The 23476-nt window shown below is 39.6% G+C and overlaps 1 protein-coding gene across 4 annotated transcripts in view; it reads left to right on the top strand.

Annotated features, from left to right (window-relative positions):
- fgf13 (fibroblast growth factor 13) overlaps positions 1-23476 on the top strand; it is a 267783-nt gene that overhangs the window by 216623 nt on the left and 27684 nt on the right. For all 4 annotated transcript variants that reach the window (XM_062963929.1, XM_062963932.1, XM_062963931.1 and 1 more), the window contains one exon: positions 4689-4792. In XM_062963929.1, the coding sequence (XP_062819999.1) occupies positions 4689-4792 (104 nt within the window). The remainder of the gene's footprint in view (positions 1-4688; positions 4793-23476) is intronic.

Below are 23476 nucleotides of genomic sequence, written 5' to 3'. Positions count from 1 at the left end.
CAACAAAACTACACATCCCAGAAACACTAAACTTGGCAGCACAACCCCTCATCCATGCCTCTACGTTCATACAACAAAAAGAAAAGAAAAATAAAGTCCTAATTAGAGGGAGAGGAAGAATTGTTTTTATCCAATTGCTGCCAGTTGGAAGGCTAAGCTCCGCCCACTTGGTCTCCTAGCAACCCACTCAGCCCAGGGGACAGGCAGAGTTAGGCCTCACTTAGGCCTCTTCCACACTGCCTATAAAATACAGATTATCTGATTTTAACTGGATTATATGGCAGTGTAGACTCAAGGCACTTCCACACAGCTATATAATAATAATAATAATAATAATAATAATAATAATAATAATAATAATAATAATAAATAATAATAATAATAATAACAACTTTTATACCCCACCCCAGCTCCCTGAAGGGACTCAGGGCGGCTTACATGGGGCCTTGCCCGATAAAACAATCAAATATCAATGACACAGCAATAAAACAATTATCCCAATAAAAACATCAATATCAGTAAAAACAATCGTTAAAATCAACATGAAGCATACAATATTAAAAACAGGAGACTAATTCATAGAACCCGGGCAAAGTGCAGAATGTGCCGAAATGGGGAAGGTAATATAACCCATTTATAATCTTATATTATCTGTAGAAGCACATAAAATATCGCAAAGAACACTACTCTGAAAGCAAGGGAATTCCAGACAGGAAACAATCAGGGCCAGCTAACACCTCCCAACAAAAAATTCACTCAGGGAGGAAACAGCCAGGCTTTAAAGCTGCAAGGCCATTACATGCTAATCATTTTCCCTAATTGTAGCATTCATACTTGCCTCCAACAGACAAAAAAAACCAATCAGAAATATTGTATATTGACTACCTTTAGGAAATAATATCCCCTGATGGCGCAGCGTGTTAAAGCGCTGAGCTGCTGAACTTCTGGACCGAAAGGTCGCAGGTTTGAATTGGGGGACCAGTGTTGGCTCCAGCTTCTGCCAACCCTAAACTTCACAAACATGCAAAGGAGAGTAGATGAATAGGTATTGCTCCGGCGGGAAGGTAACGGCGCTCCGTGCAGTCATGCCTATGGCCACATGACCTTGGAGGTGTCTACGGACAACGCCGGCTCTTTGGCTTAGAAATGGAGATGAGCACCAACCCCCAGAGTCAGGGGAAACCCTTTACCCTTGACCTTAACTACCACCAATTTCTCAATACTTTATTTCCCATACCACCATACTTCGCCACAGCAACACGTGGCCGGGCACAGCTAGTTTACTATAGAGATGGGATTGTCCAGTTGGCTGACACAACCTGCTAGTCCATATGAGTGGCTTTTGGAGATCCATTGTGGGCACATTTGCTCATTCCAACTGGAAGAGAGAAACAATTGAGTATTTGATCGACTCGCAGAGGTGGTTAGTGCCTTCTGCAAAACCTGTCCAAATGTTATCTCCATGGAGATCTGGGGCAGCTTGTCACTTTGCTTTGGATTAGGATTTTGTTTTTTTCCCCCATTATTATTCTCCAGCCAGGAGAAGTTTTTCGCCCCCTCGTTTTGCCTGGCACAATCCCTGTTCCCAAAAAGCACACATCAGACACAAATCATCTCCATAGAGGAAGGAAATGAGAAAGCGATCCATAAGGAAAATTTCAAATTTTCAACACTCAGGGCTGAGTAGATAGACTTGATGAATCCCGTCCACCACAATCAGGGCCACTAAGGCTGAATCTTCATTGCAAATACAGTGCAGTTATAACTGCATTACATGGTCAGTGTATCTGCATATAATGTACCAAATAAAAATGTGCAAATGTAAATTAAAAAGACATAAAATAAAGTCACAATCTATATATATAAATGAGTGATGGCATCACGGCGACCCACAAAACAACAAAACTACAGCCCCCCCCCCCACCCCAACCTCAAAATTTGACAACACAACCCATAATCCACACCACTAGGTCGATACAACAAAAAGAAAAGAAAAATAAAGTCTTAATTAGAGTGAGAGCAATAATTGTTTTTATCCAATTGCTGCCAGTTTAGAGGGCTAATCTCTGCCCACTTGGTCTTCTAGCAACCAACTCAGCACAGGGACAGCTAGGGTTCAGTTAGGGGACAGGCAGATTTAGACCTCACTTAGGCTTCTTCCACAGATTATCTAATTTGCACTGGATTATATCACAGTGTAGACTCAAGGCCCTTCCACACAACTATATAACCCATTTATAATCTTATATTATCTGCTTTGCACTGGATTATCTTGACTTCACACTACCATGTAATCCACTTCAGTGTGCATTTTATACAGCTGTGAAGAAGGGGCCTCATATAATCCAGTTCTAAGCAGATAATGTAAGATTATCAATATACAGTAGAGTCTTACTTATCCAACATAAACAGTCCGGAAGGATAAGTGAATATGTTGGATAATAAGAAGGGATTCAGGAAAAACCGATTAAACATCAAATTAGGTAATCGTTATACAAATTAAGCACCAAAACATCATATTATACAACAAATTTGACAGAAAAAGTAGTTCCATGCGCAGTAATGCTATGTAGTAATTACAGTAGAGTCTCACTTATCCAACATTCTGGATTATCCAATGCATTTTTGGAGTCAATGTTTTCAATATATCGTGATATTTTGGTGCTAAATTCATAAATACTTCTGCCAAAGCAGAAGTTCAAAAACATGCAAATGTGAGTGCATCAATAGGTACTGCTCCGGCAGGAAGGTAACGCCGCTCCATGCAGTCATCCCACATGACCTTGGAGGAGTCTACGGACAACGCCGGCTCTTCGGCTTAGAAATGGAGATGAGCACCAACTCCCTGAGTCAGACATGACTGGACTTAATGTCAGGAGGAAACATTTACCCTTTACCTTAACTACCACCAATTCCTCAATACTTTAATTTCCATGCCACCATACTTCGCCACAGCAACGCGTGGTCGAGCACAGCTAGTCATTAATAAAACACAGGTTAAAATACAGCAATAAACTGGGCAAAAGTGTGCTAAGTGGGGCTTGTAAACATGGAGGAAGTTAAAAGTGCTACCATATGAGATCATGGGGGAGAACCTTAAAATGGGGGTGAACCCTGAAACTATATCAAAAAATTAACCATGCAGGTGCAATTGATCAAAAGTAACCGCTAGTATAAGAGTTTAACATACAAATGGAATCAAAATCCTTTAGACTGGATCCTCACATCCTCAACTCAGGGTGACTGACGTCTTTGCTTGGACTATCCCTCCCAGAATCCCCCCCTAAGCAGCACTTTTGGGGACTGCTATCACAATCACCCCAGTAAAAAAAAAAGTTAACACTATCTGAATCAGAGAAGAAATTGGAGTCCGACCTCGGTTCTCCAGCTCAAGATGGTTTGGTCCAGGGGTCCTCAAACTTTTAAAGCAGAGGGCCGGTCCACAATCCTTCAGACTGTGGAGGGGCCGAGTTATCATTTGGAAGAGAAAAAAAAACCCAAGCAAATTCCTATGCACACTGCACATGTCTTATTTGTAGTGCAAAACAACAACAACGAAAGAACAATACAATATTTAAAAATGAAAACAATTGTAACCAACATAAACCTATCAGGATTTCATTGGGAAGTGTGGGCCTGCTTCTGGCCAATGAGATAGTCAAGTTAATTAGGATTGTTGTTGTTGTCTGTCTTCAAGTCATTTCAGACTTTGGGTGAGCCTAAGTCTAAAATTATTTATTTATTCATTTACTACATTTATTTATTACATTTATATCCCACCCTTCTCACCCCGAAGGGGACTCAGAGCAGCTGTATGTACATACAATATATTATATTGTTAGCATTTATTTATTTATTTGTTTGTTTATTTCAATTATTTATACCCCGCCCTTCTCACCCAAGGGGACTCAGGGCGGCTTACAAGCGGCAGTTGATGCCGTTATACAATAAACTAAAACGATTAAAACAGTTAAAACAGTCATAAAACAGTCATAAAATACAATATGCAAAGTTTAAAACAATGCAAAGTGCTTATGCCATTCATCCACCAGACCTTATACAAGAGCCGTAATTCAGACCGCGTCGAAGCCAACACATGCTTATTCTTCAAATGCCTGCGTACATAGCCAGGTCTTCAGTTTTTTTCTGAACCCCAAAAGGGATGGGGCCTGCCGAATGTCACTGGGGAGGGAGTTCCACAGCCGGGGAGCCACCACCGAGAAGGCCCTGTCTCTCGTCCCCACAATATTAATAATAATTATTAATAATAGCACAATATTAGCATTATATATTACTATATTGAACTATACCACTATATTGTAATATTATATGTAATATGTATCATGTAATTAATATTATTATATGGCATTATTAGTATTATATTGTATAACATTATAATATTATTATCAATATTATATGTATATACAATATATTATATTATTTAAAATGATATAAAATATTATATTATAAAACTGAGGGTGGGGGCCAGGTAAATGACCTTGGAGGGCCACATCCGGCCCCCGGGCCTTAGTTTGGGGACCCCTGGTTTGGTCCATTTCGAAGGGCCATGGCAGATTCAAGAGCAAATACACTCTCTGAAATGAAGTTTAAACATTCCCCCAAATGGCTCTTGCAGGAATATTTGCCGAAAGCCGGAGAGACTAATAATCCTTCTGTTTCCTTCCTAGCTTTGTTTAACCTCATACCGGTGGGACTGCGAGTGGTGGCCATTCAAGGCGTCCAGACAAAACTCTACTTAGCCATGAACAGCGAAGGATACTTGTACACATCGGTAAGTCCCCGCTTCCTCTCGTTCGGCTCGTTGATCTGCCTTTTGTGTCTCGTAAACCCGGCCCCTGAAATAATGGAGGAGGCATTGCTCCTCGGATCTGGCTTATTGTAACATGTTCCTCCGGAAAATAAAAGGGAATGACAATTAAATCCCTTTCCAGAAAGATTACAATATCCATTTTCCTGGTCGCCTATGGAGAGTTGACAAAAGGATAAACAGGGAAATCTAGGATATTGGGTTTGGAAGCTGTCATCATGTTTCTATCTTACAGAGTAAAAGCGCATGGGATTTTATGGACTTGTTTGGCACTCGTGATATTTTACTGTATATAGTCAAGCTTAAGCCTAGTTTTTCAGCCCTTTTTTAGGACTGAAAAAACCCTCCTTGGCTTATACTTGGGTGAGGGTCCTGGTGGGCTTATATTTGGGTCAGCTTATACTCGAGAATATATGGTACATTTATTATTTTTCTCTATTATTGGTATTGTTACATTTATTATTTAAATCTATTATTATTACAGTAGAGTCTCACTTATCCAACGTAAACGGGCCAGCAGAACATTGGATAAGCGAATATGTTGGATAATAAGGAGAGATTAAGAAAAAGCCTATTAAACATCAAAATAGGTTATGATTTTACAAATGAAGCACCAAAACATCATGTTTAACAACACATTTGACAGAAAAAGTAGTTCTTTACACATTAATGCAATGTAGTAATTACTGTATTTACGAATTTAGCATCAAAATATCATGATGTTTTGAAAACATTGACTACAAAAATGCGTTGGATAATCCAGAATTTTGGATAAGTCTTGGATAAGTGAGACTCTACTGTATTACATTTATTATTTTACTCTATTGTTGTTACTTTTACATTTATTTTACTCCATTTTTATTATTATTAATACATTTATTATTTCACTCTATTATTATTAAAAGGATACATAAGCACATTTACATTGAAGAAGATAAAATAATGATTTAATCAGAGTTGAACAGAGTTGGCTTAAACTCAAGTATATATGGTATATTTATTATTTTTCTCTATTATTGGTATTGTTACATTTATTATTTTACTCTATTGTTGTTACTTTTACATTTATTTTACTCTATTTTTATTATTAATACATTTATTATTTCCCTCTATTTATTATTACATTTATTATTTTACTGCATATATTATTATTAATACATTTATTATTTCACTCTATTATTATTAAAAGGATACGTAAGCATATTTACATTGAAGAAGAGGAAAATAATGATTTAATCAGAGTTGAACAGAGGTGACTTATACTCAAGTATATATGGTATATTTATTATTTTTCTCTGTTATTGGTATCGTTACATTTATTATTTTACTCTATTAATTATTATTATTACATTTATTATTTTACTCTATTGTTGTTACTTTTACATTTATTTTACTCTATTTTATTATTATTAATACATTTATTATTTTACTCTATTATTACATTTATTATTTTACTGCATTTATTATTATTACTACATTTATTACTTCACTCTATTATTATTAAAAGGATACGTAAGCACATTTACGTATGTAAGAAGATGAAAATAATGATTTAATCAGAGTTGAACAGTCATATCTTAAATTACAGTTTAATGTAAAGATTCAAAAACATTTAAACTACTGATGCCTCAATTAATGTAATTTTATTGATATCTCGGCTTATACTGGAGTCAATGTTTTCCCAGTTTTTTTGTGGTAAAATTAGGTGCCTTGGCTTATATTCGGGTCGGCTTATACTCGAGCATATACAGTATTTTGTTTATGTGTCTTTCTCTGGGATTCATCTGAATCTGGATCATATTTCTAGAAGGTATAAGAGGGTATTTAGCACCGTATCATTGGTACTAATGTTGGAGAGTGGTTCCTGGTCAAAGTGGTCCCTGGTCAAAAAAGGTTGGGAACCACTGTTTTAAAGCTTGGGTTAAAAGCTGGATCCACTGCCCAGCTGACTTTATTTTATGTATTTTGGCAAAGTTGTTTTGGAAAAACAAGGGTAAAAACATTTGTAAAGCTGGTTGCTCCCGAAAGAAGAACTACCTGTCTTTTAAAAAATGTACATGTCTGGGTAGATCCTTGGTAAACACCCTCAAAGTGGGTCATTCTGTTACAGCTGCATAACTTTGCATGCATTTCCTCCTGATTGTTCTTTGAGTTTAGCATCAAACATGGTCCTTATTTGCTTTAGCAGAACATCAGTTTGGAGTAAAAAAAAAGGTCACAAAAACCCGACTTGAAAAGGGCTCCGGTTCATCTGTCCTTTTAGAGCGGAGTTGTAACACCCCTAGACTGCGTGAGCACTGGAAACCAACACGGAGGCCAATAAACAATCTAATATCTTTATTAAAGCACTAAAAGAATAAAACAAAAGTATGCAGAGTATATAGTCAAGCAATTGTCCTTATAGGAAAGATCAAAAATAGTCCAAATAAATGAAGTTATATTGTCCAGTATTAGAGTCCAAAGTCTACAATCCAATAACCGAAACACACTCAAACTCTTTGGAAGTTTGAGTGGGGAAAGAGCAAGGATTCACCGGGAGATTCTTGAAGTAAGTCCAGACAAGGATTCGAGGCTAGGCAAGGTAATTCGTGGTGGATCTGAAACACAGTCCAAACTTGAACAGGAGTGAAAACGCAACTCCCGGTCTACTCGTGAGTAAGCGCACCGAAAGGCCGCTTAGGAGCTCGGAAACAAGGGATGATGTGCTTCTTTGATTAATCATGTTGACACCGCAATAGGGAAAGCTCAGTGCAGAACTTTTATGGAAGTTCAAAAGCTCCCCCCCAACAGGTGTTTAACTCCCCAATTGTTCCCAGAGAAAGTAGCTGTTTCAACATGCCTGCCTCCCCGAAACTTCCCAAGGGAAACGGTTTAATTACAATCGTCTCTCTCCGCTAATCTCGCGCTTCGTCTCAGAAACTCCTTATGGGAGCGATGTGTTTTGAGAAAGGACTTCCTATCAAACACAACACTTTCCGGGGAACCAGGCTCTGTTTCAAGGGCGTCCATAATTGGCTTTGGCACGAAAATGTCAACAGGGGACATCTGGAATGGAACAGAATCTTGCTGAGATGGGAAAAACCCATATCCTCTTCAGTTTGATCTATGATGGCTGCGGGGTCATGGGTCAAAGGTCCCTGAGACATCACAGGAGTTTCAAAATCCACTGAATCGAGGCTGAAATGAAATGTACAGTCCGACCCTGCTGCTCCCTTTTGAAAGATTAAAAAGAAGCAAATGGTACCAATAGCAAAGTTGTTCTGCATGCATATATCCTTGTATAGAAAAAGAGAGAGAGAGCAGTTACTTTCTAAACATGAAAGAGTTGGAAAAAAACAAACTCTGGGGAAATGCAACCTTTTGCAGAATTATAATATCTTTGGTGGTGAAAATTGGAAAGGGTTGAACCCATGACGCTAACAAAATCCCAAACTGGCCGAACATGATTGAAACTAAACACAACTGATTGGTTATCTGGAACCTTGGACAACATTTTGTTGCAGATCCCAATGACATTCCTTTTTGTTATAAAGAATTGTGATCCGTTTCTTGTGCAACGGCTTTTATCTCATAATGGGAGAACGCTGTAGGTGAGATCCAAGTGACTATTTTAGCTGTGTCCTGGGGCCTTGGAAAGCCCTGTAGTTTTCTTTAAATATATCATTTCTTTTTAATAGAGTTGCGGAAACTCTGTACTTCTGTAGCCTTGGGCATTTTTGAATGCAACTTTAGATGCTGGGAAAGTGCAAAGAAGGGTGCCTTATTTCTCTTAAAGAAACATAAATGTCAAAACATATTTGAGCAATAGTCCAATATTAAAAACATAATATTAGTAAGGAGCAGTAGTAAGTATTAATACAGAGGCGATCAATTGATTGATTGATTTCAATCACTAGTGGGTAATAGCTTTGATGTTATTGGAAAGTGCATCTGTGCCAAGTTCTAGTCTGAACTTTAAAGGTCTTTGGTTTTTTTTTAAGAGGAGCTTTAATAAATACCAGCAGGATTTCAAGAGAATTGGTGGAACAAATTGGCATCTGTCTCTGTATTCCTTCAATCACCCCTTTACTGAGATAGGGAAGTGATACATTATTATTATCATCATCATCATCATCATCATCATCATCATCATCATCATCATCATCATTGTATGACACAGCAAACAAGATAGATATGCTGGATTTCGTATCACAAAATCACAAGTCACAAGTGTCTAGGACTTTGTGATGTATTTTCGGATGATGCATGCAGATCCCAGTAGGGTGGCCTTTTGCAGTTGGCAGATCATAATTTTGTCAATGCCTATTGTTTCCAAATGCCGGCTGAGATCTTTTGGCACGGCACCCAATGTGCCCATCACCACCAGGACCACCTGCACTGGTTTCTGCCAGAGTCTTTGAAGTTCAATCTTGAGGTCCTGATAGTGGCTGAGTTTTTCCTGTTGTTTTTCGTCAATGCAACTGTCACCTGGGATGGCCACATTAATGATCCAAACCATTTTCTTTTCCACAATTGTGATGTCTGGTGTGTTGTGTTCCAGAACTTTGTCAGTCTGGATTCGGAAATCCCACAGTATCTTTGCGTGCTCATTTTCCAATACTTTTGCAGGTTTGTGATCTCACCAGTTCTTTACTGCTGGGAGGTGGTACTTGAGGCATAAGTTCCAATGAATCATTTGCGCCACATAGTTGTGCCTCTGTTTGTAGCCTGTCTGTGCAATTTTCTTACAGCAGCTGAGGATATGATCAATGGTTTCGTCAGTTTCCTTATTGTTTTTGTTGTTATTGTTATTTATATTCCACTCTTCTACCCAAGGGGGCTCAGAGCAGATTACAACATATAAATAAACACAGGCAAACATGTGATACCTTGTTACAAATGGAAATACAGTGACACATAATGCATAGACAAAGGCAAAGGCTTCTCCTTTCAATTCCGGCTCTGGATGTGGTGCAGTTTCGCAGGCATATAACAGGGTTGGTAGGACAGTAGCTTTATAAACAAACATCTTGGTATCCTTACGGATATCCCAATCCTCAGACACTCTCTGCTTTATCCAGAAAAATGCTGCACTCGCAGAGCTCAGACGGTGTTGTATTTCAGTGTCAGTGCTGACTTTTGTGAAAAGGTGTTGGGAGGGTTGGGAGGACAGTAGCTTTATAAACAAGCATCTTGGTATCCTTACGGATATCCCAATCCTCAAACACTCTCTGCTTCATTCGGAAGAATGCTGTGATGACCCATGGGCCTTGTAGTCCTGCTCAGGACATGGTAATTCCTGATGAAGATGAAAACTTGGGTTTTTTACCTTCCCAGTCTGAACTGGATTCCTCTCAGCCAGATCTTTCCCAGGCAGATCTGGGAACCTTGCACCTGCAAGAAAGTTGTCTCCCAGAAGTATGTCAAACAAGCCCAGAGCCTACTTCTCCCGTGTTCTTGCGCCGGGAGTTTTGTAAACAACAGAGAAGTTTGGATTCAGCTTCGCGCAGGAGTGCAAGAATTGCAGCTAAGAATGTAGCCAATTAAGACTGCTTCTCGTGAGAATCTTTAAGGAGTTTAACATCTGGTCTCAGAGTTTAGCTTTCGTTTCTGATTCCCAGAGAACTACTTCGGTGGGAAAGTTAGACTCTATATAGGTGTTTTGCCCGCGTAGTAACTTCGCGGAGTCAATTCGTCAGCCTACGGAGCGAGTTGTGTCTGGACAGCGCGCTCCGGTTCAAGCCTCGCTCCTGCTCAAGCCTTGCCTTGCTATCCAGCCTTCGCCTTGCTTCCCAGCCTTTGTTTATCTACGGACTTTGCCTTGTTTCCCAGGATCAATCCTTGCCTTGTTCCACGGATTTATCAAGTTATTCCACGGACCTTGTTCTTGTTCTTAGTTACCTTGTTCCACGTTCAAGCCTTGTTTCAAGTATCAAGTTATTTCCTAGCCTCGCTCAAGTTTCATGGACTAAAGGACCTTGTCATCTCCCCTCACTTTGCTTGTCAAAGTGAGTGTTTCGGTTATTGGATTACAACTTTGGACCTTAATATTTCATATTGGACATTATTTCTTTGGACTAATTTTGACCTTTCCTGAAAGGTCTGCTTCTGGACTATCTTTTACATTTGCTTTTACTAACTTTATATATTTCCTTAATAAAGATATTAGATAGAATCTGGCCTCTGCGTATGGTTATTGGTGCTCTGTAGCCTGGGTCGTGACAAATGCTGCACTCGCAGAGCTCAGACGGTGTTGTATTTCAGTGTCAGTGTTGACTTTTGTGAAAAGGTGTTGGGAGGGTTGGGATGACAGTAGCTTTATAAACAAGCATCTTGGTATCCTTACGGATATCCCAATCCTCAAATACTCTCTGCTTTATCCAGAAAAGTGCTGCACTCGCAGAGCTCAGACGGTGCTGTATTTCAGTGTCAGTGTTGACTTTTGTGAAGAGGTGGCTGCCAAGGAAGCGGAAACAGTGAAGATTTTCTAACATTACACCATTAAGCTGTATTTCTGGCATTGCAGAGGGATTAGCTGGTGATTGCTGGATGTTCAGTGAGAAGCTGAGCTTCTTGTATGCTTCTGTGAAGGTATTTAGAGTGGTCTGTAGGTCTACTTCTGAATGCGCACAGTCTACGTTATCATTAGCATATTGGAGTTCTATAACAGATGTTGTTGTGACTTTGTCTATCGGATCTATTGGACAGATGGCAAGGTTCCTTCATAACTGCTCTTTGGAGTCCTTCTTTTCTTCTAATTTCTTGACTGCCATTTCCATTCTGATTATAAGGATTGAGCCAAGATGGGGAAAATCTTGAACTATTTAAATGACTTCATAGACTCCTTTCAAAATCTGTTGAGAGAGAAATTTCACAGATAGGCTTTGAACCATGCCTTTTGGAGCTCTTTTGGTACTGTTTGTGTTCAGCCTCCTTTGTTATCTACAGCAATGTGTGATGGGTAATGCCGTTACCTGTAACACTTCAGTTGTTATGATAATGAGAAGATAAGAGTCTTTTTTGTTGCGTTTTAATTGGGAAAGGCTATAATGAGGAACACTCACTCCTTATTTCAAAAACAATTTTGAGGGCCATTGGGAAACTAAGGTTTTTGAAAAAAAAATAGACTTGAGTCCCATCTCGAAGTTGAATATATATGCAAATAGAGGTATTCCAAGTCCAGAAACCACATCTCTTCTTTAGTATTTTGGAGAAGGGAGGTTCACCTTGTATAAGATGGGATGATGTTTGTATATGTAATCAACAAGATGTTACTCAGGATGTTCTTAATGCAATAGGCACAACATTGCAGCCTCCAATTAATGTCTTGTGATTCTTATAAGAAACCATGAACTTCTATACAAAAGCAATACAAAAGATGTTGCAAATTAAAATAGATTTGGACCCAAAATATTTCCTCCTGGGGATGCTTAATATTGAAAATGATAAAAATAAAGAAATTCTTTTTAACTATCTCACTACGGCAGCAAGAATAATATATGCCAAATATTGGAAAAAGAAAGAAATCCCCCAAGTTAAGCTGCTGGTTAAATAAGGTTTTGGAAATAATGAATGTGGATAAATTGACGTATCTATTAAAAAATAATTATGGTATTCCAAAAAGGCAAACAAACTGGGACCTGATAAAAAATTATTTGGTAGAAATGCAAATGAAGGTGTTAATTTAACTTAAATAGATGGTTTGTTGATATAGACTGAAGGCAAAGAAGATGCCGACACCGAAGAGGAAAAAAGAAAAACAAAGAAACAAGAGAAAAAAGATTTTTTTTAAAAGTAGCTGTGTAAGAGATGGAAGTCAAACCTTTTATTTTTATTATTATTATCCCCTTTTTTCAATTCTTTTCTTTTTCTTTTTTTCTTTCCCCCTTCCCGCCTATTTTCTTCACCTCCTTGTCTCTAAACTCATTTGTTCTCACACTTTCACTGCTAAGTTGTAGTTGAAAACCTAATAAAAACTATTTTTTTAAAAAAAGAAACAATGAACTTCTCTTATATATAGGTGATTAACGATTTCCAATAATGGTTAACTGTTCACTGTTGTCACTCACATCTTTTTTTTTAAGACAAGGGATTTTGTTCCATCTATGCCATACTATTCAATACAAATATAATAGAGTGCCTTTTGGGGAAGCCCCTTCCTCTCTACTTCCTTGTCAAAGGCCGCTTCCACTTCCTCCTGGAAGTGGAAGAACTTCTCCCAAGAGACCCTCTTCTCCCAGAAGGCACGTGGTGGATGTTCTTGTGGTTGTTCATCAGCCGCTCCAGCAAGACACAGGCTTGGTTCCAATTCTCCATGTTCTCAATCACTTTGTCGCACCTCAAGCTAGTTTCACCTTGCTAAATATTTATTTATTATTTATTTACAGCATTTATATTCCGTCCTTCTCACCCCAAAGGGGACTCAGGGCGGATCACATTACACATATAGGCAAACATTCAATGCCTTTTAACATAGAACAAAGACAAGACAAACATAGGCTCCGAGTGGGCCTCGAACTCATGACCTCCTGGTCAGAGTGATTCATTGCAGCTGGTTACAGCTGGCTTGCTCTCCAGCCTGAGCCACACACCAGGTTGAAGTCTTTTGTAGTTTATTAGGAAATAGAAAATAAACAGTTCTTAAAAAGCAAAAGCAACGTTCCAAAAGATTGTTGCAAAACAAGGCTTCAAAGAATAATCCAAGAATAAACAGGGTTCCATTAAAGCATGACAAAGTCCCATGAACATGAACACACAAAGGCTGCAAGATAATCCAGAAAAACGAGAGCTTGCTTCTTGGCTTGAGCAAGAAGTTGCTTTTTTTAAAAAATAAGTAATTTGTATTCATTTTCAACAAGATTTAACAAAAACATAATTGCTTACTTGCAATTGTGATAGGAAGGGGAAATAAAATAAAAAGGTGTGGCAAGAAAAGATATAGGTACAAAGAAAGATAAGTTAGTGGTGAAAAAGGAAAAGTAGGGAAAGAGAGTGAGAAGTTGCTTTGACAAAGGTTTGTCTCCCAACACACTGTTTTAATACCCTTTGCCTAGCATGAAAGCATTTCTATGGCCTCTGACCTCCTTCTTGTTTGCTATTCTAACACTCCTGTGAACCTTGAATTCCAAACAGTCAGCTCGATCTAAAGATTCCGTTTCATCAAGGCCAGCCAGCTTGTTAGCATCAATCTGCTGGCGGCTATCAGATTGAGAACTATCCTCCTTTTCTTAGTCAATTTGCACCTGGCTAGTTTCAGTATCATCAACACCATTCCCTGTTGTGGGAAAGACTCCCTGTTCCTCATCTTCCATAACAGGAACACTCTGAACCTGAATTCCATAATTCCCATCAGAGTCGTCTTGAACCTGAATCCCATAATCCCCATCAGAGTCACTCTGAGGTTCCAGCTGAGTCACAACCCTCTTGGCTGAAGGCCACCATGATCCTCCGGCCATGGAAGACCACCTGGGGGTGCAGCTGTAGGTCCCCATCCGTGGCGACCGTCTTGAAGTATTATTTATTTATTTATTTATTTATTTACAGTATTTATATTCCGCCCTTCTCACCCGAAAGGGGACTCAGAGCAGATCACATTACACATATAGGCAAACATTCAATGCCTTTTAACATTGAACAAAGACAAGACAAACATAGTCTCCGAGCGGGCCTCGAACTCCTGGTCAGAGTGATTCATTGCAGTAATTCATTGCAGCTGCTCTCTAACTACTAACCATTGTCACTGATGTTTTAAAGCTCCGGTTGCACTTTCTGAACCGAGAAGACAAGGCCAGGAGAGATCCTTGTTATGCAATGCAAATTTGGTCTACTATTGCCATTACCTGTCATTGCCAATATAAACTAAAACTGGAGCTTGGCGGGCTGGCATCTTGCAAACAAGATACGACATTTAGCCTCTCCACTCTTCCATGGTGCCCCTTTGCATTGCCAGGTCAAGACAAACTGGCAGGATTCCTTTGGAAGATGCCAACAACCAATCCTTATACCTCCGTGCCTTTGTTGCCAACTTCTTTCTTGCCAATCACGGTTGTAGTGGAGCCAGGACTTGAGGACTGTCTGATTTGCAGGAGAAGAGAAAGCATCTTTCATCTCCTCCAAAGCTTTTCTATTCCTGTCATCCCTGGAGAGATAATAAGCATCTACACTATACAATTCATGCAGTTTCATACCACCTGAACTGCCATGGTTCAATGCTATGGAGCAGTGCGAGTTGTAGGGCTAACAGCAGGAGCTCACCACATCCTGCGGATTTGAATTGACACACTGACATTGTATGACACAGCAAATGAGATATATATGCTGGATTTCGTATGACAAAATCACGGGTCTTCTCCTTGTCAGCTTTTCCTTCAATTTTGTCAAGGAACTTTCCATGCAATGTTTTGTTGTGCCAGCTGTCAGCTCTAGTTTGTAGTGCGGGTTTCTTGTACTGGTTTTTTGAATTGACACACTGACATTGTATGACACAGCAAATGAGATATATATGCTGGATTTCGTATCACAAAATCACATGTCTTCTCCTTTTCAGCTTTTCCTTCAATTTTGTCAAGGAACTTTCCATGCAATGTTTTGTTGTGCCAGCTGTCAGCTCTAGTTTGTAGTGCGGGTTTCTTGTACTGGTTTTTTGAATTGACACACTGACATTTGTATGACACAGCAAATGAGATATATATGCTGGATTTCGTATGACAAAATCACAGGTCTTCTCCTTGTCAGCTTTTCCTTCAATTTTGTCAAGGAACTTTCCATGCAATGTTTTGTTGTGCCAGCTGTCAGCTCTAGTTTGTAGTGCGGTTTTCTTGTACTGGTTTTTTGTCTGCTGTGCTTTGAGGAGTTTTTGATTTTTGACTTCAATCAAAGCAGGTTCTTCACTTTGCTTTACATATTATTAAATTATTATTAATTCATTTCTATCCCGCTTTTCTCCCATGGGTAGAATCCATCATGTTTTGTCATTAAAGAAAAAGGAGTGAAAATGGGGACCATCTAAGAGCAACTTCACATTTCTGGATGCTTTGCAGGAGGGGAAAGTAATTGGCTCAACATAACATCAGCTTTTTTTGGTGAAGAAAACACGTTTTTTGTGTTAAAAATAGCAAAACACAATGGGAATCACATTGGATTTTCTGTACCTCAAACTGTATTTTTGTATAGGACTCATCTTTTCGGTGCAAGATAAACAAACAAATGAATGTTCCCAAAAAGAGTCCCAAAATGAAACGCATGATTGAACGTTGCGCAGAAAGCTTTATGTTGTCGAGCAGGCAGAAAACCCTTCTCAAAGGCAAGACACATTTTTGGCAGTTTCTATCCCAACTCTCTTTGTTCTTTCCTTCCTTATGAGTTCCATGCAGGCTGTCAGTTTAAATGGGAGGCTTTTTCTAGGATTCTCTGTGTTTCTAATTAAAAGTTGCAGCAGTACTTCATCCAACTGGGTGCTTTTTCTTAAACCTGCTTGTGTATCAGAAGTAAGAAAACAACATGGAATTCAACATCGTTCCTTCTCAGATGAAGAGCATATCCAGTAGATTCTCACTTATCCAAGCTAAACGGGCCGGCAGAACCTTGGATAAGCGAATATGTTGGATAATAAGGAGGGATTAAGGAAAAGCCTATTAAACATCAAATTAGGTTATGGTTTTACAAATTGAGCACCAAAACATCGTGTTATACAACAAATTTGACAGAAAAAATAGTTCAATACGCAGTAATGTTATGTTGTAATTACTGTATTTACGAATTTAGCACCAAAATATCACAATATATTGAAAACATTGACTACAAAAATGCCTTGGATAATCCAGAAGCTTGGATAAGTGAGGCTTGGATAAGTGAGACTCTACTCTAATTGTGTAAATCCTAATAAACTGAATCATATCTGTGGAGTGGAGTGGGGTCTTTTGGGGTGATTTGATACAGATATGAATCTTCACACTTTTTCCAACTGCTTTGAAAAGTCCCCATTTCTTTTTCCTCCTCTTGTCATGCCCTCTACTCATGGCAATTGATGCAAAGTGAGTCGCTTGCAATCAGCGTCAGCCTTTCTTCATTTTTGCCTTCTTCATCCTTAATAGGAGGGTTGAATGAAAAGTAATGCCTCCACCTTCGTAACTCCTCAACAGATGGCAGTCCTGGTATGTGGCAGATACTGGCCTGTTCAGTAGACTCTCCTCTACAGTTCCATTTTGGTGGGAAGCCTTAGCATTGAATGGTTGTGTTGTTAAAGTGCGAAGTATGGAACCCTGCGCAGATGGTCGGTCAATGCAACATAAGCAACGTGCAGTCACTGAATTCTTGACAGTAGAAGGTGTCACCCCAAAGGAGATTCATCAGAGAATGAAAGCTGTTTATGGTGATTGTGTTGATGTGAGTACTGTATATCATTGGGCGAGTAAGTTTAAAGATGTTGAGGTGGGAACATCTGACAAAGAATTGGACATCCTGTGACAGCACCACCAAATTTCACAAGCAAAAGGTTGACAGATTGATTCAGAACAATCGTCGTATCACTCAGAGAGAAATTTCAAGCATAATCTGCATGTCAAGATTTCAGTGACAAGAACGTGTGGGTCACATTATTGCTTTGCTTGGCTATCGGAAGATCTGTGCACAATGGGTCCTGTGAGATGCTGGTTGCGGAAACAGAGTGTCGACTTCTTTTGTGAAGGCTTCAGAAAACTTGTTCATCATTGGCAGAAATGTATCCAATTGTCTGATGATTATGTGAAAAAGTGAATAAGTAAAGGTAAAGGTTTCCCCTGACGTTAAGTCCAGTCATGTCTGACTCTGGGGGTTGGTGCTCATCTCCATTTCTAAACCCAAGAGCCGGCATTGTCCGTAGACACCTCCAAGGACGTGTGGCCGGCATGACTGCATGGAGCGCCGTTATCTTCCCGCCGGAACTGTACTTATTGATCTACTCACATGGGCAGAAGCTGGATCTAACAGCGGGCACTCACTCCGCTCCCAGGATTTGAACCTGGGACCTTTCGGTCTGCGAGTTCAGCAGCTCAGCGCTTTAACACACTTCGCCACCGGGGTTCCGGAAAAGTGAAATAATCCTTAGAATGTGCTCTTTAACTACCACAGAAAAGTGAACATTATAAGGATTATTTCTGCATTTGATTTATTAAAATACAATAGAGTCTCACTTATCCAACATAAATGGGCCGGCAGAATGTTGGATAAGCGAATATGTTGGATAACAAGGAGAGATTAAGGATAAGCTTATTAAATACAAAATTAAGTTATGATTTTACAAATTAAGCACCAAAACATCATGTTATATAACAAATTTGACAGAAAAAGTAGTTCAATATCCAGTAATGCTATGTAGTAATTATTGTATTTACAAATTTAGCACCAAAATATCATGATATATTGAAAACATTGACTACAAAAATGCGTTGGCTAATCCAGAACGTTGGATAAGCGAATGTTGGATAAGTGAGACTCTACTGTATTCCCATCCAAACCCAAGTAACGAAGGTGGAGGCATTACTTTTCATTCAACCCTCGTAATTGTTGCTATTTTTGACTACACTGTAGTGTTGCTTGGCCATAGACATCCCAATTGGAATTACAGTACAGTCTCACTTATCCAAGCTAAACGGGCTGGCAGAAGCTTGGATAAGTGAATATCTTGGATAATAAGGAGGGATTAAGGAAAACCTATTAAACATCAAATTAGGTTATGATTTTACAAATGAAGCACCAAAACATCATGTTTTACAACAAATTTGACAGAAGAAGCAGTTCAGTACGCAGTCATGTTATGTTGTAATTACTGTATTTACGAATTTAGCACCAAAATATCACAATATATTGAAAACATTGACTACAAAAATGGCTTGGATTATCCAGAGGCTTGGATAAGCGAGGCTTGGATAAGTGAGACTGTACTGTAGTTAAAGAGCACATTCTAAGGATTATTTCTGTGTTTGATTCATTAAAATATTCCCATCCAAGCCCAAGTAACGAAGGTGGAGGCATTACTTTTCATTCAACCCTCGTAATTGTTGCCATTTTTGACTACACTGTAGTGTTGCTTGTCCATATACAACCCAATTGGAATTACAGTAGAGTCTCACTAATCCAAGCCTCGCTTATCCAAGCCTCTGGATAATCCAAGCCATTTTTGTAGTCAATGTTTCCAATATATCGTGATATTTTGGTGCTAAATTCATAAATACAGTAATTACAACATAACATTACTGCGTATTGAACTACTTTTTCTGTCAAATTTGTTGTATAACATGAAGTTTTGGTGCTTAATTTGTAAAATCATAACCTAATTTGATGTTTAATAGGCTTTTCCTTGATCAGTCCTGATAATCCAAGATATTCGCTTATCCAAGCTTCCGCCGGCCTGTTTAGCTTGGATTAGTGAGACTCTACTGTATTGGAAGGTTGATAGTCATTCTTGGACCCTAGTGTTGAAGAAATCCTAATTACTGTGCTGGATCTTTCTCGCAGCTGCAAGGGAGAATACCAACCAGAATCTCCCTCTCGACATGATTCTTTTTCCTTTTTTTCCCTTTCCCACTCCATCAGCACTTTCCTCTTTTGAGAAATTTGTGTGAGTTCTGTGCTCTTTAAAAAAAAGAGAAAAAGAGAGAAACCTCACCACCTGAAAAACAGATTCAAGGTAGTAAATGAAAGGCGAGTGACAGATCCGCCATCCACCCACTCAACCCTTTTGTCATTCTGAGGCTGAAGCTCGCAGCCTTTGAAATGATTTCCCTGGGAAAAAAAAAAGATGGAGCTATCACAAAGGGAAAAGAGATCTAACGCAAGAGAGAGAGAGAGAATGAACCTAGTTCTGCCACTTCCTCGCTGTAGCAGCTCAGAAGCAGCCGCCTTGAAGGAAGGAATCTGGTTTGAGATGAAGAAGACAAGCAACAACGTATTATCAGAGGCGAGGAGCTACTCTCAGACCCAGTTGTCTCCTCAGTTTCCATTTCTTGAAACTTCTAACTTCATCATAACATCATCATGACCTCAGAACCTCTGAGGATGCCTGCCATAGATGTGGGTGAAACGTCAGGAGAGAATGCTCCTGGAACATGGCCATACAGCCCGAAAGACATACAATAATAATAATAATAATAATTGCCATGATCCCTCTGTCAACAATCTTACAAAAAACAAATCTCGGCTACCAAACATCTAAGAATTCTCACAAAATTTCACATTTGATGTACATGGATGACCTGAAGCTATATGGGAAAACGGAAACTGAAATCCAGTCTCTGACCAACACTGTCCGAATTTTTAGCACTGATATCAACATGGAGTTTGGTTTGGACAAATGTTCGACAGTGGCATTGAAGAAGGGAAAAATAATTGAAAGTGAGGGCATCAATATGCCCAATGGCCAAACAATAAGGTGTCACCAGCCAGAAGCCTATAAATATCTGGGCATATTACAGCTGGACAACATCAAGCATGAACATGTGAAAACTGTGGTCAGTAAAGAATACACACAAAGGGTCAGAAAAATTCTCAAAAGCAAGCTCAATGGAGGCAACACCATCAAGGCCATAAACACCTGGGCCATACCTGTCATAAGATATACTGCTGGCATTATAAACTGGACACAGATGGAACTGGACAATTTGGACAGAAAAACAAGAAAACTCATGACCATTCATCATTCACTGCACCCTCGCAGTGATGTTGACCGGTTGTATCTGCCTAGAAGATCAGGTGGCAGAGGACTCTTACAAGTCAAACAAGCAGTCAAAGAAGAAGAACATGCCCTGGCAGAATATGTCAAGCAAAGTGAAGAACCTGCTTTGATTGAAGTCAAAAATCAGAAACTCCTCAAAGCACAGCAGACAAAAAACCAGTACAAGAAAACCGCACTACAAACTAGAGCTGACAGCTGGCACAACAAAACACTGCATGGAAAGTTCCTTGACAAAATTGAAGGAAAAGCTGATAAAGAGATGACCTGGCTCTGGCTCACGAATGGGACCCTGAAGAAGGAGACAGAAGGCCTGATCCTTGCAGCCCAGGAGCAAGACATCAGGACAAAGGCAATTCAGGCCAAGATCGAAAAATCAGCTGTTGACCCAAAATGCAGACTGTGCAAGGAAACCGATGAAACCATTGATCATATCCTCAGCTGCTGTAAGAAAATTGCACAGACAGACTACAAACAGAGGCACAACTATGTGGCCCAAATGATTCATTGGAACCTATGCCTCAAGTATCACCTCCCTGCAGTTAAGAACTGGAGGGATCACAAACCTGCAAAAATATTGGAAAATGAACACGCAAAGATACTGTGGGACTTCCGAATCCAGACTGACAAAGTTCTGGAACACAACACACCAGACATCACAGTTGTGGAAAAGAACAAGGTTTGGATCATTGATGTTGCCATCCCAGGTGACAGTCGCATTGAAGAAAAGCAACAGGAAAAACTCAGCCGCTATCAGGACCTCAAGATTGAACTTCAAAGACTCTGGCAGAAACCAGTGCAGGTGGTCCCAGTGGTGATGGGCACACTGGGTGCCGTGCCAAAAGATCTCAGCCGGCATTTGGAAACAATAGACATTGACAAAATTACGATCTGCCAACTGCAAAAGGCCACCTTACTGGGATCTGCACGCATCATCCGAAAATACATCACACAGTCCTAGACACTTGGGAAGTGTTCGACTTGTGATTTTGTGAAACGAAATCCAGCATATCTATCTTGTTTGCTGTGTCATACAACGTCGTTGTGTCAATAATAATAATAATAATAATAATAATAATTGTGAGGTTTTCTGGCATTGTATATTTCTGCCGCTTCTGTGACTGTTCATTTGGGTTTTGATGATTCCGTAGCCCACTTGTCGATGGATGTCCAGAATCAGCAGCATCCACCGCGGTCCTTCTTATCCTGGGTGACGACCGAGCCAGTATAGACTTCGTTTGGGTTTGATTCTCCATAATGCTAATGGGTTAGGTGCTCTTGCTTGCATTCCTCCGCTGAGGCCTCTCTGGCTTGGTTGGACCTGCCGGTAGTTACACTACCGCCAGCACAGACCTGGCTCTGGCTCACGAATGGGACCCTGGGGGGGGGTGGTCACCTTGATCACAAAATGAGACATTCTCCAAAATCTGAAATTATCTACAGAACAGCCTTGAAGATTGGCACAGATTTGCAGATCTGTGTTGCATTCGGCTATAAAAACCAATAATATCCCGAATAATATCCAAATGGTGCCATGGTGACAAATGCGGCCAGTTGCAAAACAGGTGAGTGCCAAAGCTTTCAAACATTCCCTCAAAGAACATAGGAACAGTCATTTGGCTTTTTGGTGCCCTGGCCGCATCTCTGTTGATCTGAAAGAAAGCCCTGGAAAGCCAAAAGCTGCAGCTCCGGCAGTGAAAACAACAGTCGTGATGGCTTTCTGCTTTGCTCAGGGCTTCAAACTCCCAGTGGTTTAATTGTGGAGGAAATATGTGCAGCAAGGACAATCCATTTGGCACTCGAACTGAGCTCCAGCTCAATTGCAACCACATGAGAATTCCCTGGTTAACCGGCACAGTCTCCCAAGAGCAAAGCGTGACGAATCAGAATGCCAGCGCCTAACAAAATACTAACAAGAGCTCAATTGAAACCTATGCTCTGGCCTCAGGGCGTAAAAGTCATTTCTCCAATTCATTTCTTCACCTAGGGCACATCTACACTGTGGAATCAATCCAGGTTGATCCTAATTGAACTGCCGTAGCTCAATGCTATGGAATTATGAGAGATGTAGTTTGACCGGGTCTTCAGCTTTCCCTGCCCAAGGGCACGGGTGCTTCGCCAAAATATCAATTTAAAAGTATCAATTTAATGATATATAATATAATATCATTATACCGAAAGGTGCCAGGTTCAAATCCCGGGAGCGGAATGAGCACCCGCTATTAACCCCAGTTCCTGCCAACCTAGCAGTTCGAAAACATGCAAATGTGAGTAGATCAATAGGTACTGCTCCAGTGGGAAGGTAATGGCGCTCCATGCAGTCATGCCAGCCACATGACCTGGAGATGTCTATGGACAACGCCAGCTCTTCGGCTTAGAAATGGAGATAAGCACCAACTCCCAGAGTTGATCACGACTGGACTGGACTGTGTATATACAGTAGAGTCTCACTTATCCAACACTCGCTTCTCCAAAGTTCTGGATTATCCAACGCATTTTCGTAGTCAATGTTTTCAATACATCGTGATATTTTGGTGCTAAATTCACAAATACAGTAATTACTACATAGCATTACTGCGTATTGAACTACATTTTCTGTCAAATTTGTTGTTAAACATGATGTTTGGGTGCTTAATTTGTAAAATCATAACCTAATTTGATGTTTAATAGGCTTTTCCTTAATGCCTCCTTATTATCCAACATATTCGCTTATCCAATGTTCTGCCGGCCCGTTTATGTTGGATAAGTGAGACTCTACTGTACATGTAATATTAATAATAATATGATAATGTAATACAATGTAATAATAATTATAATTCACTATCATAATTGTATATTTATATTACATGCAATATTACTAATAATATTGCAATATAGTTGTATAATATAATACAGTAGAGTCTCACTTATCCAACACTCGCTTATCCAATGTTCTGGATTATCCAACACATTTTTGTAGTCAA

Source organism: Anolis carolinensis, unplaced genomic scaffold (genome assembly GCF_035594765.1).
Source record: "Anolis carolinensis isolate JA03-04 unplaced genomic scaffold, rAnoCar3.1.pri scaffold_12, whole genome shotgun sequence".
Classification (NCBI taxonomy): Eukaryota; Metazoa; Chordata; class Lepidosauria; order Squamata; family Dactyloidae; genus Anolis; species Anolis carolinensis.
The sequence above is the reverse complement of the archived record's forward strand: the minus strand, read 5'-3'. Positions and strand labels throughout refer to the sequence as shown.